Source organism: Chelon labrosus, assembly GCF_963514085.1.
Source record: "Chelon labrosus genome assembly, chromosome: 21".
NCBI lineage: Eukaryota > Metazoa > Chordata > Actinopteri > Mugiliformes > Mugilidae > Chelon > Chelon labrosus.
This window is the reverse complement of record NC_140354.1, coordinates 22479792-22500066: the sequence shown is the minus strand read 5'-3', so window position 1 is coordinate 22500066 and position 20275 is coordinate 22479792. Positions and strand designations below refer to the sequence as shown.

Here is a 20275-nt window from a genome sequence, read left to right as displayed (position 1 = left end):
ACCTACAAACTGATCTGATGTGGAGGTAAACACTCCCAAATCTGGAATCAGTTCACTTAAAATCAGATCTGATGAAGAACAAAGCCATTTTTTTTATCCGGAAAATGTAAAATCTATTGTAAAACATGTTGCATGTAGAGGTAGCCTATGTGAGGGAAAGTGTGTTCTGGACTGACAGCTCTGATAGTTTACACCTCTGCAGGTTGTTGGCACTTTCCCTTTTAATTAAATGTGTGCAGGTTTATTCCCCCCAGAGGAGGTGAATCAATTACCCCCCCCCCCCCCCCCCCCCCCGGTCCTGCAGCTTCTTGGTGCAGACAGCGATCTGATTGCAGCTAAGAGCGCCTCTTCTTTATGTCCTTGTTTATTCTCTGGTGGCTGCACACGGCCTCCCGTGTGATGCTGTGCCAAAGAGAGACGTCTGCGCCGCAACAGACCTTGCGAGCGCCCACGAGTTAGACGTGACCTGTCGCTCCTGCTGTTTGATCTCCAGTCGTGTTGTGCTAGTGAAAGCTCCTGCTGAAGGTCCAGAGGGGACGGAGAGGGATATTTCTGCAGGGGTTGGGGAGTGGGGGGTGGGGTGGGGTTCTTTCCAAACATGGCGTTGACATGTAAAAATTGCATAATGTGAAAGGGGCTTTATTCTGGGTGTTTGTGGAGGGTTGGGTTTTCTGCAAACTGAGACACATGTCGGCCTGCACGTGTTGCGACATTCAACCGCATAATGTGTAAACGCTTTAAAACAACTGAAATACAGTTGTGTGTGTGGATATCTATATCTATATCTATATATAGATATAGATATTTATATATACACACATAGATATACATAAAGCAGCTGTGGTATTGTGGGTAGAGAACAAGTTTGAGGTCATTGGTTCAGTCCCGTCCATGTCCATGGCTGAGGTGTCCCAGTCTGCTCCCCTGGGCACCTTGCATGGCTGCCCACTGCTCCAAGAGCTCATAAAACATTCCTTGTATGTCTGTACGTATATATGTGGCAACAAAAAGCTGATTTGATTTGACATCCCAGATGTATGTCTATGTCTTTTGCAAACTGAGGTTTAGTTTCTTGAAGATGTTCTGCCAAGTCCAGTCAGGAATGTGCAGACTTGGCTCCACACAATAGCTCCAGCTCTCCAGGTCAAGACTCAGCAGTCCACCCACACCTTTAGGACAAGAGACACTCCTCTGAGGGCGACGGCGTCCACATTTTATCCAGAGAAGACAAGAAAAATACTGAACGGGGGACTGAGATCAGGATCAGACTGGGATCAGTTTACAGCACAGTCTCAACATCTGTCCACCCCCGTACGCACCTTGAGACTGGAGGCATTAATGGGACGTTAGAGGGCCATTAATTTGAAGAGGCCGTTAACAGACCCTAGTTATGTAATTTTCAGACGTGCAACACCCACAGACGTTCCTTTAACCCCCCTCCCCCAGGTCGTTTTGAACTGAAGACTGAAAAAAGAAGCCGATGTCTCAGTTTGTTTTTTTGGATAGACATATATACGCACGGCCTTGTGTTATTCTGCAGTTCTGCGGAAAGTATTTTCTTCACGGTGCTCAGCGTTAGTTTCGAATAGCTGCTGAGAGAGCGAGCCGCTGAGTCAACCGTGTGTTTCCATTGTGGTTGCCCTGTAGTTTGTGGTACTGTTCTTGAAACTATTGTTGAATTGTTTCGCGCTGCACCGACACACGTCGTCGCGTGTTATTGGTTCGAAAAATAATACTTTAGCTGCGACAAGAACTGAGCTGCTCTTCTGGTTTTTACCTGCAGCCGATGGAAGCAACAAGGAGGAGCTGAATCAGGAAGGAAGAGGTGGGATGTAAACACCAACTCTTTGGTTCCTCCATATGTTCCCTTTTTGTTTCTCTTTTTTTTTTTGTTTGTTTAGTGAGATTCTTTGAAGTCTTGTCGTCTTGTAGAGCTTGGCAATAATCAGGGTCCATTTCCACATGTTGTATTTACCACTGCAGCATGCACACATTTTCCACTCCATTGGGTGCACTAGTGAAAGTGAATGCATTTCAGCGGAACAGTCTTGCACTAAATCTTAGCTCAGTGAAGGTCATGGTCTGGTATGGAGCCGTGTGTGTTGTGCTGGAGGGACACATGTTCCTATTATTTTGACATTTCAGTCAGTGGGATCGTATCTTGACCTATTTTTCTAAAAACTGCTGCATGTTGCCGTCCGCTGAGAGCACAGAGGTGTGGTTTCTTTGGTTTCCAACTGCACCCAGAGATAGACCCCGGCCGAGCGGTGGGGATAAAGCTTACAACTGCGCCGTGTGTGCGCGCTCTGGGCCTGTGTCTCCGAGTGAGTGTGCACTGTGGAGGGGGGTGGGAGTGGGGGGCGTGCATGGGGTAAGGAGATAAATTAAGGTCGGCCAAGTATAGAAAAAGAAACAAACACAGGAGCTATTTTGCAGAGGACTGTAACAATAGAGGTCACACTTGGATATTCACCGGCTGAACCGCGTCTGTGTGTTTTTGGTTAAATCAGGTTTAGTTAATCACTTTTTTATGAACCTGGAGGTCATTCGGAAAAAGTTGGGGATTGTTTTAAACTTTTAAGGCCCCAGTTTAGAAATTAAATCTCGAAATAAATTTTCCCAGGAGCTGATCAGGCACCACTGCAACAAACACAATCAATTTAACTGACGACTCTTATTAATTATTTTTTATTACGATGAAATCTGTAATGTTTAATCAAACTTAATCCTGGTATCTTTTCTCCTGCACCCACTACATGGTCATGCACCTCAGCACCACCCACAGAAAGAACCAATGTAAACCCAACACCTCCCAGTGGGTTCTCCCTTCCTCCCTCCCTGCCTCGCTCCCTCCCTCCCTCTCCCACTCACACATCACTGAAGGGCTGCTGCTCGGCCCCCGCTTCCCCTCCCCTCTATTTGTGTATGCATATTTTTGTCGCAGGTTCGCACCCCTCCGCCGCTCCGTGTACATATTCGTCAAATCACCTGCCCCTATCTGGCCGCGCGTCCTGAACAGCCATGTGCTTTGTCTGGGTCATACACCTCTTGTAACTTTCCGTTCTCACCAGCTGGCACCGGCCGGGGGGCACGCCAACATTATTCGGCTCTGACTGAGCGATCGCTTGGATCTGGGCCGAGATTGCTCGAGTGTTAAGTGTACCGACGATCCTCCCTGACAAACTTAGAGGATAAAGAGATTGACTACAGTGAGGGTAACTCAGTATCTACTATGGACTTGTAGGGATTCTTGAAGACGTTTAATCCGAGTCTTTAGATCTAGAAGGTAAAGGAGTTTGGGCCCACTCACAAACACATGACTCAGCAAAGGAGGCCCAGCTTTTCAGGCCAGGTCTCAGCAGTCTACCTACACCCGATTGGACAAAGGACACTCCTTTGCGAACAACAGCGTCCACATTTTAGCCACACCTTGGCTCTGACGTCTCTGGACGTTAATTTGCTGTTAGTGCGCCAACTCATTGGGAAGAAAAACAAGATCGAAACAAATTCTTCTTATTTTAAATGAGTATCTGGTCGTTAAGAGTCCCTAGTCTCATGGGTAACACCCATAGATGTTCTCTATTTCAACCCCAACTCCCCACCAGTCATTTAGAACTGAAGACTTGGTTGAAACGTCTCCAACAAAACCATTCACCCTTGTTTCAGGTTTGTGTTTTTGGATAAACCATTGAGAATCATCACTGACACACTGATCAATCTCTTCCCACCAGTCATCTAGAACTGGAGAAGCTGTTTGAATCAAATGCCTTCAAGCAACCCTTCAAGTCCAGATGCCCTGCCCTTGTTTCAGGATTTAGTTTTGGATATGGCTTGACCATAACCCGGATGAATGAGAACCTTCACAGACATGCTAGAATTAGTTTGGATCTCGGTGTAGCCCACATTCTCTTTAATGCGTCCATGAATTGAGTTTCAGCTGCTGCGTCGTTGGCGGTCAAGCAGCACCAATGATTCAAAGAACTTGTCAGAGTCTTGTGTTCTGTCATCCGGCACTGAAAAGTTTCAAAAACCGACTGCACGTTAAGTTTTTCATTCCCTTGTGTTTTTGCGACAAGACGGAGAAGCCGTCTCTGGACTGCGACGAGGACCAAGCCTGGCTGGGAGAGGGCCGGTCCGAGTCTCAGCTGGCGACTGCGCCCAGTCCCGATGAAGACGAGGCCAACGACGGGGACCGGCCGGCGTGGGATTCCAAGGTCCAGTACGTCTTGGCTCAGGTCGGCTTCAGCGTGGGCCTGGGGAACGTGTGGAGGTTTCCGTACCTTTGCCACCAAAACGGAGGAGGTGAGTGGAGAACGCAAAAGGGTCTGCAGAAGCGCCAACAACACGCCAAGAGATGAGACATTCAGGTACATTTTCTTTTCTGTTTAAATAACATCTGCCTTCCTTCCTTTCTTCCAGGGGCCTTTATGCTGCTGTATGTTTTCCTTTTAATCATTGTGGGAGTTCCACTGTTTTTCATGGAGTTGGCAGCCGGCCAGAGCATTCGACAGGGCAGCATCGGCGTGTGGAAGCACATCTCCCCGAAGCTCGCAGGGATTGGCTACTCCAGCTGCATGGTGAGCAAAAAAAGTTTTAAAATAAGCAAAATCATGTGCCAATAGAAATGGAAAATTGGACTTGTCAGGATTGTTTAAAACAAGTAAACTATATCTAGCCTCAAAGAAGCCACAGATATCTCCAAGCTAGTGTCTTTAAACAAGTAGATTTGTGTTGATAGGAGGAAAATATGCACAGAACAGTTGCTGCCGTCTAAGCTTTGACTTAAAGTAATTTCATCTTAGATTTTTAGTTTTTGCAGTGTCGTGTTGTTCTTGGTTTGGAACCAAACTCTTCATGTGTTCCTGTGGAGTTACTCTCCAGAGCAACAGGATCTACTCTCCTTTCTCCACTCAAAACACCTTGACCGTGAAAGGCCGATTCGCATTCGCGTCTGCAAAACGATGCCTTAAAGATTGTAGTATCTTTGCGGTTTGGAAGCCGGCTGCCTTTTTTTTTTTTTCATGTTTGGGTTTCAAAGGCAGGGCAGTGGTCTGAATGTTGTCGTCCACTTATCTTTTTTAAAAAGCATGCGCTGCCTCTTTTATCACCTTTCGGTGAACAACTCTTTCCTTTTATCAGCAGCCGCGCTGTGCGTACACTTAAGGGCGATGATGCCATGGTGTAACGTGAGAGAGCAGCGCGTTGCGTAACACTTTCCTCCACGGACGAGACCAGGAAAACACTGAGCGCGCACACACACAGCACGCAGACTAGTTCAGTCACACACCCCTGCTTTTTATAAAACTTGTTTATTTTCAGAAACAGTCCTGATGTCGGTGTCACAAGTGATTATGGCCACAAGTTTGGGACGTTAAAACCCTTAAAAATGTTTGTAATTTACTGAGCAAATCATTCCTGAACTCTTTCCTCCTCTCCAGGTCTGTTTTTACGTGGCTCTTTACTACAACGTTATCATCGCGTGGAGCCTGTTCTACATGGGTAATTCCTTTCAGTATCCGCTGCCCTGGGAGCACTGTCCCATTGATGTCACCACCAATGACACAGGTACTTGTGTAACAGTTCCTAAAATAAGACGTCACATAGACGCCAGATGGCAGAGGTCTACAGTGTTGTCTGTTTTCCATCAACAGTGAGAGAATGTGCAGGTAGCTCCCCAACGTCCTACTTCTGGTTTCGGAAAGCTCTCAACATCACTAATTCCATCCAAGAAAGTGGAGAATTTAACGTCATCATGACGGGCTGTTTACTGGCTGCGTGGAGCATTGTTTCTTTGGCTATGATCAAAGGCATCAAGTCTTCTGCGAAGGTGAGTGGATAACCGCTCTCATCTCAGCTGGTTAAGTTGGCACAAAGACTGGAAACAAAGGGAAAAAGTTTGCCTGGTTCTAGACAAAAAAAACAAAACAAAAAAAAGTGCCAAAATCTGCATTTCCTCTAATGTCCACTAGGGGCTCCAGTTACCTGTCAATCCCATAGACTGTATATAAATATGGACAACACGTCTCCACTTCCTCTCGTTGGGCAAACTGACGCTATTTTCCCGGAGATACGGGCGGCACCATCTTGCGACTTTGGAGCCAGAGTCTGATCAGTACAATACAAGAGCAGAGCCACGTGGAGCCGGGATATCGATGCCCTGCCCACACTTCCTTCAGTTTCACTCGCGTTTTTGTTTAATTAATACTACGCTCTGCTCTACCTCCACCAATTACAAAGAAATGTTGGATTATACACTGTACTTATTCTATAAATTGTTTTTACAATCTCACGGCCCCACGGATCGCTTTACAGAGCAGTTGCTATGGCAACTGGTGGTCGCCATTATGTCACATCCTGTTTATAGCGTCAAATAACTAACTAAAACGAAACTTATCCAGAAAATTCATCCTTGATAAAAAATTATTTGATGTGTATTTTAGAGTTTTAGTTTGGCCCAAGTCCCGCCCACTAACATGAAGGGGGTGGAGCTTATGACCTATACTGCAGCCAGCCACCAGGGGGAGCTCCACTTGCTTTGGCTTCACTTTAGAGGAGCAGTTTTGTACAAAAGAAATTATGTTTAAATTAGAAAAAGGTGCATGTATGCGGTCCCTCTGTTTCAGGTCTTTGTGCTAAGCTAAGCTAACTAGCAGTCAGTTACGTTCTATGTGATGGACAGGCATGAGAGTTGTGTCGTTCAAACTCTCCACCTGCTAATAAATGTGCATTATATCAAATATAAAAACCTGTAAAACCTTCTGGCGATGAAATCATTCTCTGTTTCATTTTCCAACATTAGGTGATGTATTTTTCCTCAGTTTTTCCCTACGTGGTGCTCTTTATTTTCCTCATCAGAGGATTGATGTTGGACGGAGCCATGGAAGGAATCACCTATATGTTTTATCCTAAAGTAAGCGCAGATTTCATCATGTTCACGAGTATAAATAAGGATGTTTTAACCATTTCGTGAAACAGTTTAGACGTAATGAGTCTTTGTTTTGTGATGTTTTGCAGGTGGAAATCTGGGGTAATGTGCAGGTGTGGCGACAGGCTGCCACGCAGGTCTTTTTCGCCCTCGGCCTCGGCTACGGCTCCGTTATCGCTTATTCCTCCTACAATCCGGTTCACAACAACTGCCACAGGGATGCGCTGATGGTCTCTTGCATCAACTTCATGACGTCTGTGCTGGCCTCGCTGGTGGTTTTCGTTGTGCTTGGTTTCCGGGCCAAGAACATTGCTCTACGCTGCGTGGCTGAGTACGAATCAGTTTGAACGCTTTTACAGCAAAAACTGATTTTCTTATTATTAAATTTTTTTGTTTACTTCTTCTTCTTCTTCTTCCAGAAATCTCGGCCTGTTAAACCTCATGGCGTCTCATGGATCTAACCAGCCCTGGTGGCCTTCGTTCAACTTGACGGACACAAGCTCAGTGTCTATAGCCGACTACAGAGAGTGGTACAGTAACTACAGCTCCATTGTGGACCCTAAAATCACTGACTGCAGTCTGGAAAAGGAGATGAATAAGGTACCTTTGAGATAAAACCAGAAAAGACCTTCAGGAGAAACGATTAAAATTTCAGTTTTAGCTGCCTCTGACTACACCCCCTTAATTATTAGGAAGATGTGAGTGGATAAGCTTGATTAAAACTTGTTCTGTTGAACTGTTTGGTTTTCATTTCCAGCCATATTTGTTCCCCTCTCTCATTTTTGCACGGAAACGTCTTGTTTGCAAACCAGAAGGTGCACTACTAGTCATGGTAGAACGAACGATCTGTGCTGTATTTTGAGGTGAAACTTGAAACGACACACTTTGGAGACATGGGCAGAGTGTATTAACGTGGTTAAGGAAAGGACTATAATATGGGACCTTTTAAATAAATAAAGGCACAGTGAAGGCAGTGTGAAGCACGTACTAGTGCTGGATTGATGTGTTTGACTCCTAAATGTCAAAAGCCTAAATGATTTCAGTGGCCCGGCAGATTTTTGCCGTAGCATAATGAATTCTGAGCAGTTCCAGACGACTGAATTGCTCAGAATTTCAGATTTGCAGGATGCAGGACGGTCATTCTGGAATTTGGACAGTAGCGTACTTGACGACATCTGCAAAATGCACTCTCTGGGATACCTGGCTGTACCCTGCAGATAATTATGCTCCAGCTTAGGTTCTGGAAGAAGGTTCTCAGTTCGAATCCTACTTTCTGTGTGGAGTTTGCATGTTCTCCCTGTGTCTGCGTGGGTTCTCTCCAGGTACTCCAGCTTCCTCCCACCGTCCAAAGACATGCTGGTTAGGTTCGCTGGTGATTCTAAATTGGCCGTAGGTGTGAGTGTCTCTCTGTGTTAGCCCTGTGATAGACTGGAGACCTGTCCAGGGTGGACCCCGCCTCTCGCCCAATGATAGCTGGGATAGGCCCCCCACGACAGTCAAGAGGACAAGAGGTTACAGAAAATGAATGAATGAATGAATAATCAGGTTCCAACGGAGCTATATCGTGGGCAGGCAGGAAAGGTGGTCTGGCTTCCAAGCTAGAATCATTTTAGACCAGATGTGCAGAACTAAGATGCAGCTTTAGCCCGTTCAGTATTATGAAAAGTTTAAATGCAAATATCTGCAGGTTTCTTACTGTACTAGCTTGCTTTAAAAAAAATCAAATAAAATGAAAAATCAGGGACCAAAGGTGAACACTTCAATAACAGTAGTACGTAGGTGGAGTGCTGATGTTCCCAGGACCCCTGAGGAATCTGGGAGGCTCTGTAAAGTAACCCGCAGGCTGGAGGATGAAAACATATGGGACACTGTATCTAGCCGGTCTCCAGGAGAACGGAAGCAAGCTGTGATAGAGGAACGAAAGGAGAGACTAAAGAAACAGAGGAAGAAGTACAAAAAAACAGGAGGTTCAGGAAAACATGTTTTTGTATTCACACTCATTGTTGTAGCGTAACCTGCAGGTACTGGTGATTTAATTGGAGATTAAACCGGAGTCACTCATTCATACCCATGTCCTCTGTCTTCTCTTTGTGTTTGTGCGCAGGGCGTTGAAGGGACAGGCCTGGCCTTCATAGCGTTCACCGAGGTGATGGCGCTCTTCCCGGCGAGCCCTTTCTGGTCCACGCTCTTTTTCCTGATGCTCCTCAACCTGGGCCTCAGCACCATGTTTGGGACCATGCAGGGAATCCTCACGCCTCTCATGGACAATTTTAGCGTCCTGGGGCGCCACCGGACACTGCTAACGGGTGAGACGCACGCGCGGGTCGTCACGTGTCCAAACCGTAACCTGCTCCGTTTTTTTTTCTAACAGTGTCACACCTGTTTTCTAGTGTCCAGCTGCGCTTTGGGGTTTGTAATAGGGTTACTGTTCACCCAGCGCTCAGGTAACTACTTCGTGACCATGTTTGACGACTACTCCGCCACCCTGCCGCTTGTTATTGTAGTCATTTTTGAAACCATCAGCGTGGCGTGGGTTTATGGCACAGATCGGTGAGAAATGATTATTTTTCTCTTTTTCTTTTTCCCACCATTGTGCTTCATTTTCTTTTTATCTCATTTTGAAATGATGAATCTTTTGCAGGTTCCTGGACGACATTGAAGTCATGCTGAAATGGCGCCCTCCGGTGGTGTACAAGTATCTGTGGAAATATGTTTGCTTGCTGGCGATGGTCGGGCTCCTGGCTGCAAGTTTGTTGCGGATGATCTTTAAAAGGCCCACGTACACCGCCTGGAATCAGACCACGGTAGGTTTTATTTTTTAATGAAATAATTTACAATATCTGCACATTTATTTTTTACTCTTTAAGCTCAACGCAATTTGAAATAAAACCATAAACATTACCTCAAAGTCAGAGTTTTCACGTGGGGGGAAGCTGCTCCGGCTTCAGGGCTACATCAGAAAAGAAAGAACGGAGTGGGAGTTGCATCTTCTGCACGACGTAGTGTGCAGAAACAACAAAATAATAATTTTTAATATCCTGACAGATGCTTTGGTAACTCGGACTTTCCCCCACAGCCACCCAGCAATGTGGTTCAGTCTTAAAATATGCACTGATTAGTTCATTTTGGTGGAATTTTTAGACATTTATGTGTGTTTTTCCTATTCAACCTAATGTTACAGTGGTTAACTTTGTGATTGATTTATCATAAGATGCGTAATATATTTGATTTAATATATATTTACTTATTCAGAGAAGAGGTTTCATGAAAAGGACACGAAAAGGATCCTGTCTGGGGTAAAAGGAACAGGAGAAGTACCATATTTTACTAAAATAATACTTGATTGTAGTCAGTAGATATATCAAGTAACGTACAGAACAAAAAACATATATGAAAAATGGTTATCAATAGTTTTTTCTTTAGTTTAAAGGTCTTATGAGTCCTTCTGTTTCAAAGGGTTTTCTGATTATTACTATTTCATATGTCAAGCTTCACATGGTTCTGTCCCTTTCTGACATTTCGTCTCCAGGCTTCAGAGATGACCCTCGAGTACCCCGGCTGGGCCCTCGCTATGATCGTCATGCTCATAGTCTTCGCCAGCCTGCCCGTCCCCATCGGCTACGTCCACTCCATGCTGAAAAACCGCAGCATTCCCCTGCAGGACGGAGGGGGCCACGAGACGCACCGCGAGCTCTACACCAAGTGCAGCTCCACGGAGCAGATGGACTCCCACCGGGTCCTCGCTCTGGACGGCGAGGGCCACCCCAGGACTGTCTTCCTGCCCGTGGGCAACGAGCACTACCGGCTACTGCCCCAGCAGGAGGAGGAGGACGACGACGACGAGCAAGACACGGGGGTGTGAGCACGGTGGTGGGGGAATGGGAAGTTGTTTGTGAAAGGACAGAAATTCTTCAAATTATTCTTGATGCGTTGACTTCTACCGTTACAATCGGCAAACTCACAAAGGTTATTTTTTTAAAGGCAGTACATTACCAGTCAAATACCTCTCCTCTTTTTACCTTCCGCCATTTGTTTTCTGAGCTGTCTCCACAGTTCAGAAGATAAAAACACTACTTGTTAATGAACACACACACAAAAAAAAATGAACTAGGCAGCTGTATTTAGTGAAATACAGAGAATTTCTTGAAGGTTTTATAGCAATAAACTCACCATCCACCAGCCTCACAGTGGGAGTCATACGTGAGGGGTGGTGAGTTTTTTTATTTTATTTTTATTTTTAGTTAAACGACACGTATGGATTTGCATGAGAACATTCTACCTTGAGAAGCTGTGATGTCTTTGTGCGTTTGAGTGTTTCTGTCGTCGATCGGTCAGGTCGTGGAATGAGGAGCGTTATTCTCACAGAAAGCTGTTTTATACTTTATATAATTTTACCTCATAAGACCACAGCAATGTTTGTACCGTTGACTGTATATACCAAGGTTTTTACATGTGTTGACAGGAAACGTTTCAGCTGTATTTGTAGCAGTGTTTTGCTGTACTAGATGGCGACTTAAATAAACCTCTAAGATGGAAGCGAGCTGGCTGGATGTGCTCTTCTTATGATTCACACTGCTCCACTCAAACCTTTAACACCCCCCTCCATTTCCTTCATTATGTTAAGATGTACAACACTTGAGCTTATCTGTCCTTGACGTTTATCTTGGTGACCAGAGCTGATCAGATTTTCCTTCATTTTACACACATGCACTTTGAGATTTAGTTGGCATACGTTATCATAAATTAACACATTTCTGCAGGATACACTTTCACATCTATCTATCTATCTATCTATCTATCTATCTGTCTATCTAAGGCATTTACTTACATTGGCATTTACATTAACTTACTTTGACAGAGGGGCAACTGTTAGACGACAAGACAACACATGATACAATACCATCCAAATAGCCTTTATTAAGTTAAGATAATCCTCTAAATTATTCCACAATGGGGAAATGTAGGCTTTGCAGCTGCAAAGCAAGATGGTGCAAAAAAAATACATGTAAAAAAGAATCAACAAATTAAAAGTACAAGAAATATTCACACTTCCTGAACCAAGCTCACACCTGCGGCCAATTTAGAATCACCAATGAACCTAACCAGCATGTCTTTGGACGGTGGGAGGAAGCTGGAGTACCTGGAGAGAACCCACGCAGACACAGGGAGAACATGCAAACTCCACACGGAAAGGAACCGTAGATTAGAACCTAGAACCTTCTTGCTGTGAGGCATCAGTGCTAACCACCACACCACTGTGCTGCCGATACAAAATCTTAGAAATATAAAATGACTAGTGCAAATATCGATGTGCAAATGGGAACGTAAACAATGAACTGAAAACTGTAAACAGAAGCTGAAAAAGTGAACAGTGCATGAAGTGGTAGATGATTATAGTCTATGATTCTAGACTCCTGTCAGCTGTTGAGGAGTCTGAAGGCAAAGCAAGCAAAGCTAAGTTATTAGAGAATTATTAGTGAAAAAACAAACAAACAAACAAACAAACGGGGAACAAGATAAGGTGTCTCCACGCTTTTAATCTGGCTGCCTGAATCAATTCCAGCTTCACTGTGGGACTATGAAAGAACAGACACCTGTTTGCTTTTCTTGAAGCTACAGGATTAGAAACGTTTTATTTTATTTTATACCAGAAGAAGAAGAAGAATCCAGGTAGTTTGAAGTACTCCAGTTAATAATTATTTTATTTTATTTTAATTTTATTATTTTTATTATTTTATTATTTCTTATTTTTATTTCTTATTTTATTTTTATTGTTTTATTATTTTATTATTTATTATTTTAATTTATTATTTTCTTTTTATTATTTTATTATTTTATTATTTTATTATTTTATTATTTTATTATTTTACTTAACTTTGGTCGGTAGGTGGCGGTATGAACCTAACTATGTTGGTTCACGCCCACAGTCAGAAGAAGAAGAAGAAGAAGACCTGCACAACGTAAGGGAGAAAAGTTGTATGAGGTACTCCACTCCAGCGACTAAATTATACTTTACTTTTTTGGATGGCTGCATGTTTCCTTCTTTAACATCAACTAGCTCACTTATTATCTGTTTGCTAGCCAGTCGAAGTTCCCTTTTCCTTTTTCTAGCACGCTTCAAATGAAAGTTAGCTCGTCCTGTTAGCAGCTGCGTGCTAGCTTGCTGTTGCTTTGGCAACAAAAAACCACGAGTTACGGAAATCATTCGCCATAATTTATTAATAACCCAGAAGATAATAATATTAAAAACACTTTGTAATATAAAAGCCATTATTTTTATCAGTATTATTAATATTATTATGATAGGATAGCTTTCATTCTTAATATCTTTTTCATTTTCATTTTTGTATTATTCTTTTTTTATTTTTTTATTATTCCTGTAAATATCGTGTACACAGATGTGTGCCTGTTTTCCTGTTTTATTTTATTTTTTTGTTTATTTTATTTTTTTTGTTATATATGCTGAGTGCCTGTACATTGCTGCTGCAACAGTGAAATTAATAAAGAAACTAATTGATAAATATCTATCTATCTCTTTCACTGACATGTTTTATTTGATAAGATTCACAATGTGTAGGAAATAAACTTTCACTGCCTGGAAGGCTTTTAACCAGGAAGTAGCTGTAGCCGCTGGAGATAAACAGAATACAGAATGAAATAAAAACGTTTGCATCTGTGCTGTGTTTCAGTTGATAGAGCAGTTTGCAGAACTGACAGGACGTAAAGGACTGGGATGAACTTATGACAGAGGTAAAAATATGTCAGCACTGACATTTTTGCGTATCTAAACCTAATGCAGCGTGTTGTACATCATTATTATTTGCCTCACCTGTATGGTATGGTCCATGATTTGACACTGTGCCACATCCTGGACCTTCCTCCGCAGAACGTCTCTCCTGACAGGACACTGCAGGTTCAGTAAAACATGTCGGAGGTTCAAGGCCCATCTAAGCGTTACGGCGCCCCCCACAAAGCTCCAGGAAAACAGGCAAAAGGCAGATCCCGGAAACACAAAGCGTGGTCTCAGGCGCTGAAATACAGATCTCATGAGAGGTTTCGAGTGAACATCGGACACACGTTTCAGAGGTGGCGTGTGCTGAAATCAGCAAAGGGACTGAAGACTGATGCAGACGTGGCCCAGCTGCTTCTAGATTCGTGAGTTGGCCTTCCACAGTTTTGCAAACGTTAATTTATTGTGAATTACTTGTCTTCTAGGCTATTTTGCTTCAGCATTCCTCGCTGCTAATTCTGTTTCTACTTGAGTTGCACAGAATGATTGAACTGTCAAAGTGGAGTTTTGTGAGATTGAGGCTTAGGTTTAATCACTAAACATGTTATGCTTCATGGACTGTATAGTGGACTTAAGACCACTGAAATCTGGGTGATAATTGAGTGGCAATCCAAAGAATTTTATACAGAATTGTTTAGCATTTTTCCTTTTTAGTACCAATGTGAAAATGGAGCCAGTTTCTTTTGTCAGCTCCTCCTCTTTGACATTCTGTTTTTGTGTCTGTGTCAAGACTGAAGACGAATCCGTCCACGTCAGCTTCTACTGGAGACAGCGATCAAAAGATCATATTCTCCCAAGTGGAAGTAAGAGGCGTTGTTACTTTTTTCCGTGCAAAACTAATTCTGGCCGCTCAGTATTTAAGTGTGGGGATGGAAATATTCTACTTGAGGTTTTGATCTTGTACATGTGATGCTTGAAACATCCCAGAACGTGATCGCGAAGAGCAAAACTGCGGACTCACTCTGGTGCCCAAACATTTTCCAAAATAACTGCTTTCTTTTCCTGTTTTCATTCCCAACACAGACGTCTGTATGTCTTCAGGAACTACATGCATATGTGTGTCTTTCTGCAGCTGCAAGAGATGATCCGGAAGGAGGTTCGCAGTGCAGTGAAAAAGAAGGAAACCAAGCTGCGGCGTTTAATAGCATCCGTTCAACACCTGGAAAACGAAGTCAACTATGACGACGTCCTGAAAAAGCTGGAGGTGGGTGGGAGTTCTTATTGTCTCCTACTTTTCATGGACTCGACGCCTGCATCTTTTCCTTTTTTACGTCTTAACTCCTGAATTTGACCGCTGCCGCTACTTTTAAGCATGTGTTATTCGTCTGACTACCTCTGTCCGTTCCAGATTAGATAAAATCCAGCTGAATTTAACGTTTAACTTTATGCTGATGCAAAAAACCAAAAAAAACAAGCTGAGACTAGGGCTGCTGGACCTGTAGCGTTTCTTGAAGACGTTTCATCATCTTCTTCTCTAAGTGACCGGTGGGGAGTTGTGTTTTAGACAGGGAACACCTGTGAACGTTGCCCACCTGTAACTCACGTGACTCACCTGTAATTGGGGGAAACAAAATGAAAACAAAACCAAACATGGAAGATTTGTGTGTTTCTCCCTCAGGCTCGAATTAAGAAAGTGTCTCAGAGATCAAAAGCTGCTCTCGCCTACATGACCGAGACACAGATAAAGGTCGGCAGACAAACACATCCGCATTAAAAGATGATTTTTTTCCCAATATATTTTCATATTAATTCAGTTTCCTTTGTCCTTTCAGACTCCACTACCGTCTCTTGATAATGGGAACATCAGCCGGTATGTAGAACCATGTTCAGTAGTATTAGTGCTGAGTAAAGGATTTATTCTACAGTTATTTGACTTATTTGATTTGTCAACTCTGCAGGAGCGATCTAGAGGATGAAACCAGATCACAAAGTAAGAGCCCAGCGAGCACACGTGAACATGTAATAATAATAATAATAATTCAAATATTCTTTTTAACGTATTTATTCTGTACATTTTTATGCTTCAGTAGACAGAAAACACCTGGATGGTGACGATTGTGGAAAGCTCTGCCAAGTCATGGTAAATATGTACTTATTGATGCTGTAATTTCATTTCAGATATTATGGAATAACCATTTTCTATGTAAGAAATCTTCTTATTGACTGAAAAACAAAAGATTATTTTATGTCTGAGCCTGCACTCAAAATGTTTGGGGCTAATGTGCTTGGACAATGTCAATATATAATAAAAACAGCTGTAAAAGACGTAAAAAGGAGGTTAGTTGGTAAACTGTTGGCATATTTAGGTCATTAGAAAGTGACTTAAAATATTTTTTACAATTCAACAATAATAAATGTGCAGCCTGATGTTTATACAGGAAAAATAATCCAATTTTAAGTGTAGACTTCAACAAAAAAAGATAAAAATTCATCTGAAATGACAAAATATAAATTAAATTAATATATTTCTCTTTTAAATGTCATAAATAATTGTAAACATAGTCTCTAGTGCTGTGGAGCTCAATTAAAGCCCAGTGGGTTGAATGTAGACAGGTCACTTCCAGATTCACATCTACACAGCCTGGCTAAAAAAAGAGTCACCACCTGGATTTAACTAGTCAAACAGGTAGGAGCCTCCTATTGGATAATTACTGCATGGGTGTAATCAAACAACAGAATAAACACAGAGGTTTAAATGAATCGATGCTTTGTTTTCAGGAAACGGCGAAGACGACGCTGCACAAGCTGCATGCAGATAATCGAGGTAAGTTGATGTTTGACCAGGTCAGATGTCGATCCTGTTTATCTTCTGGTAACATTATTTTAAGCTCTTAAAAATATGAATCGGTCAGCATTTAAATAAACAACTCCACTGTCCTCTCCCTTCTTCTGTTATTTTACCAAATCCTTGTTAAGCTTTGACGGCTGCCATCACAGATTTAAATGAGGAGGGGCCTTCTCCAGTTTGTGCTCCTCATCACTCTCCTAAATGTGAGGTAGGATGCTTTGTTCCTTGGGTTAAGGCTAAGAAGAACATAGCTGTTTTCATTGTTTGTGACCCTTTTCTCTTTGGTTTGTATGATCCAGGAGCATGTCAGGTCTGTAAAGCAGGAGCCAGGCGATCAACAGGGAGAGGGAAACCATAGCGAGGAGGCGAAGCAGTTAGAGGAGCCGAACGCTAAAAGGCTCAAAGCAGAGCCCCTCTCTCCTGATGGCAGAAACAGTCCCAGGCGCGCGGACGGAGACACAAAGAAGGTAGTCCACACCAACCACAGAACTGATTGACTGGACTGTCTGCAGCTCGCGTCACCTCCTCTCATTCTTCTTCTTTGACCGAAGGACGGGGTCTCGTACGCCCCTCTCCCCGGCCTCGCCTTCCCCTCCACCCTGAACGTAGAGGCGGCAAAATACAGCTTGCCCCAGAGGGTGGAGGTGCACCTGGCCCTCATCAGGAACCCCGCCAGCCTGTCTGTGCTCTGGAACGTGACGGAGGAAGACCTCTCTGCGCCGCCCATGGATAGTTACACGTGAGTTGTGCGTTGATGGGGCAGCTTTCAGCCCCACAGTCGGTACGGTCAGCCGTCATGGAGACCTGACTGTTCTCTGACTTTACCGTACCGCACCGCCTGTGATGTCTGTTCGTTAGTAATGACAGCCTTTTATAATATTATGTCCTTGTAGCTGTTAACTAGCTAAAGAAAATGTCTAAAGTCTGAACAAGAATTGGCAAAAGAAATCATTTAATGTTAGCCGACGACCTCCGGTTATTTGTAATAATGTCAGAGGTTGTCTGTGATCTTAATCCCGTGCGAATCGTCCATGTCTGTAATTTGTAAAGTTAAAATTAAACTGCAGATTACCTAACATATTTCTGTTAAGACAGAGGTCCCGTGACAAAACCAATCCAGTGTGAATCGGCATCTCGAGACTTTTCTTTGATTCGCGTCTTTTTTTTTCTGCCTCTTGTCACTTGGATGTGCTGTAAATTAAAACTCTGGACAGATGTCACCAACCCATTCGACCGTTTAGACCATACGTGCCAAACATACGGCCCGGGGGCCAAAACCGGCCCGCCAGAGGGTCTAATCTGGCCCGCGGGATGAATTTGCAAAATGCAAAAATTACATTGAAGACATTAACTGCAATTTCTCCAATAAAAGTAAACGCTATTCCTAGGGTTCACACAGATTTAGTAAGAGTTGTGGACATAACACGACACTGAGACCTAGAACTAAACAGAAATTGCATTTCTTTTTCTTTAGAAATGTTTTATTTTTAAAAATCCATTGTGAAAAATCCCGTGTGAATGCGTCACATGAAACTCAGACTTGGGGAGCACGTGGAGTTAAGTGACATGTCAAGAATCACCTCTGTCTTTATTTATCTTCATTATCGGACATTTTTCTGTCAGTGCTTCAAACAGCAGAGCAGTGAAATTACAGTGTGTGTGTGGATGTAGAAGTTTTCAGGGTTCAGTTTTAATCTGAGTTTTGCCTCTAATGGGTGAGAGAGACTTTACAGCTTGTTCCACAATATGCATCATGTGTTTGGTATCTTTTCACACGTTCTCTCTCTCTCTCTCTTTTTCTTTCTCTGCCGCAGCATCTACCTCACTATGGAAAAGGTTAAGGGCAGCGGCGTCTTCCCAGCCTGGAAAATGTTCGGCGAGGTGGCGGCCACCGATCTGCCCATGTGTGTGCTGATCAGGAAGTACAAGCCCGGGCACAAGGTGTGTGCTGCCGTGGTGGGCAAAGACGTATTTGGACGCTACGGGCCGTTTAGTAAAGTTGCGTCCGCAGCTATCCCGGACTAGAAGAGGAAGTGGATTTAAGGAGCGGCTGCTTCTAGTGGGATTTACTCACGCCCGACGGTGTTTTCAGTGACCTTAATTACTTTGGCAGGGATTTTATTTCCAGCGGAAGCAGTGTAAATGGACGTTTATTTTTTGTTTCTTTAATGTTGACAGTATTTGTTTAAGCTGCGATCAGAGTATGAAGCATTTCATTTCACTTTGAATGAAGGGTTCAATAAAGATGTTTGATTTTTGTTCTTCAATTTCTGTCGTGTACACAAGTCAGTGACTAAAATACCATGAGTGTAAACGACCAATGTGTAGGATTTAGGACACGGGTGTCAAAGGTACGGCCCAGGCCTAAACCAGCCCGCCACGGGGTCCAGTCTGACCAGCGGGATGAATCTGCACAGTGCAAAAACTACATTAAAGACATTTAACTGCGTATTATTCAATAAAAGTGAAGCTATTCCTAATTTGCACCGTTTTAGTCAGAGTTGTGGACATAAAACGACACATTGCACTTATTTTTCTATCTTAAAAATAATTCCTGGTTGTTCATAAAATGATTTGCCGTCTCTATTTTTAGGTCATTATGTCGTTATGTTGCTGCTCCGGCCCCCTTGAGATCAAATTGGTCCGTGTGTGGCCCCTGAGCTAAAGTTTGACAGCCCTGGCTTAGGGGGATTAGTATTTTGTTCTGTTTTTGAATTATTTGCTCCTCCAGATGTTTCCTTTTTCCTGCATGACTGACCCAGACTTTCCTGCCAGCAGGTCGAGACATCTCTCGTTCTTTTTCAAGGTTTTTGCATACAGTAAATTAAGAAGTTGGCATGCATGCAAAGGGTAGAGACCTTTATTATTATGTTTTATATTACTACTGCCACCATATCCAACATGTCTTTTATCGTGATCTTCAGAACTATTAATAATAATATAAAATATCAAATTAGCATGTCTTCCTTTGTCTTTTCTTGCCTCTTCTTGCATTTATTTACTTTCCTTATTTCCTTTTCTCTATTTCCTCTTTTACATCTACACTGTCTGGCCAAAAAAAAAAAAGTCGCCACCTGGATTTAACTAGTCAAACAGGTAGGAGCCTATTGGATAATTGCTGCATGGGTGATTATCTTTCAGCTGGCAGCAAGTTATTTAACCCCAACTGATGCAATGAGTAGCTTCTCATTTCTTCAACAACCATGTCTAAAGACACATCCTGTGGTGGTGGAAAAGATGTTAGTCTGTTTGAGAAGGGTCAAATCATTGGCATGCATCAAGCAGAGAAAACATCTAAGGAGATTGAAGAAACTACTAAAACTGTGAAGAGAACTCAAGGGATTGGGACTGAACAGGTGTGTAGCCTTAAGAAAACCACTAATCAGTGAGGCTAACTGGGGAAAAAAAGGCTACAAGTTGCTAGAGAGCATAAAGATTGGACTCTGGAGCAATGGAGGAAGGTCATGTGGTCTGATGAGTCCAGATTTACCCTGTTCCAGAGTGATGGGGGCATCAGGGTAAGAAGAGCGGCAGATGAAGTGATGCACCCATCATGCCTAGTGTCTACTGTACAAGCCTGTGGGGGCAGTGCTATGATCTGGGGTTGCTGCAGTTGCTCAGGTCTAGGTTCAGCAACATTATGTGTCCAAAGAATGAGGTCAGCTGACTACCTGAATATACAGAATGACCAGGTTATTCCATCAATGGATCTTTTCTTCCCTGATGTTCACGGGCAGGATGTCAGGATTCGTAAAGTTTAATCAATGAATTT

The 20275-nt window shown here is 43.1% G+C and overlaps 2 protein-coding genes across 3 annotated transcripts; both read left to right on the top strand.

Moving 5' to 3' along the window:
* Nucleotides 1-3783: 3783 nt before the first annotated feature.
* slc6a16a (solute carrier family 6 member 16a) lies at nt 3784-11532 on the top strand. The gene is made up of 11 exons (XM_084570334.1): nt 3784-4302; nt 4420-4577; nt 5439-5565; nt 5652-5827; nt 6800-6910; nt 7015-7256; nt 7345-7525; nt 9030-9231; nt 9316-9475; nt 9567-9729; nt 10455-11532. The coding sequence occupies exons 1-11, from the start codon at nt 3969-3971 to the stop codon at nt 10785-10787; spliced, it is 2187 nt and encodes a 728-aa protein (XP_084426460.1). The 5' UTR covers nt 3784-3968; the 3' UTR covers nt 10788-11532.
* Nucleotides 11533-12868: 1336 nt separating this feature from the next.
* On the top strand, nt 12869-19147 carry atf7ip2 (activating transcription factor 7 interacting protein 2). 2 transcript variants are annotated; one of them, XM_084571554.1, is made up of 14 exons: nt 12869-12908; nt 13615-13675; nt 13812-14080; nt 14446-14518; nt 14788-14919; nt 15334-15402; nt 15488-15525; nt 15614-15645; nt 15743-15795; nt 16434-16479; nt 16632-16711; nt 16803-16970; nt 17055-17242; nt 18318-19147. In XM_084571554.1, exons 3-14 carry the CDS (start codon nt 13851-13853, stop codon nt 18526-18528), a joined length of 1320 nt encoding a protein of 439 aa, XP_084427680.1. In that variant the 5' UTR covers nt 12869-12908; nt 13615-13675; nt 13812-13850; the 3' UTR covers nt 18529-19147. The 2 variants fall into 2 exon arrangements, with proteins under 2 accessions (XP_084427680.1, XP_084427681.1); XM_084571555.1 differs by lacking the exons at nt 12869-12908; nt 15334-15402 and having other exon boundaries at nt 13503-14080.
* Nucleotides 19148-20275: the final 1128 nt, after the last annotated feature.

What these genes read in the sequence shown, in the direction of transcription:
- slc6a16a (XM_084570334.1), top strand. Translation starts at nt 3,969, where the DNA reads ATGATTCAAAGAACTTGTCAGAGTCTTGTGTTCTGTCATCCGGCACTG. An exon ending in CCTATATGTTTTATCCTAAA is followed by an intron (nt 6,911 to 7,014) that starts GTAAGCGCAGAT and finishes GATGTTTTGCAG; the next exon opens with GTGGAAATCTGGGGTAATGT. An exon ending in GCTCTACGCTGCGTGGCTGA is followed by an intron (nt 7,257 to 7,344) that starts GTACGAATCAGT and finishes TTCTTCTTCCAG; the next exon opens with AAATCTCGGCCTGTTAAACC.
- atf7ip2 (XM_084571554.1), top strand. Translation starts at nt 13,851, where the DNA reads ATGTCGGAGGTTCAAGGCCCATCTAAGCGTTACGGCGCCCCCCACAAA. An exon ending in GGATGAAACCAGATCACAAA is followed by an intron (nt 15,646 to 15,742) that starts GTAAGAGCCCAG and finishes TTTATGCTTCAG; the next exon opens with TAGACAGAAAACACCTGGAT. An exon ending in CCGCCCATGGATAGTTACAC is followed by an intron (nt 17,243 to 18,317) that starts GTGAGTTGTGCG and finishes TCTCTGCCGCAG; the next exon opens with CATCTACCTCACTATGGAAA.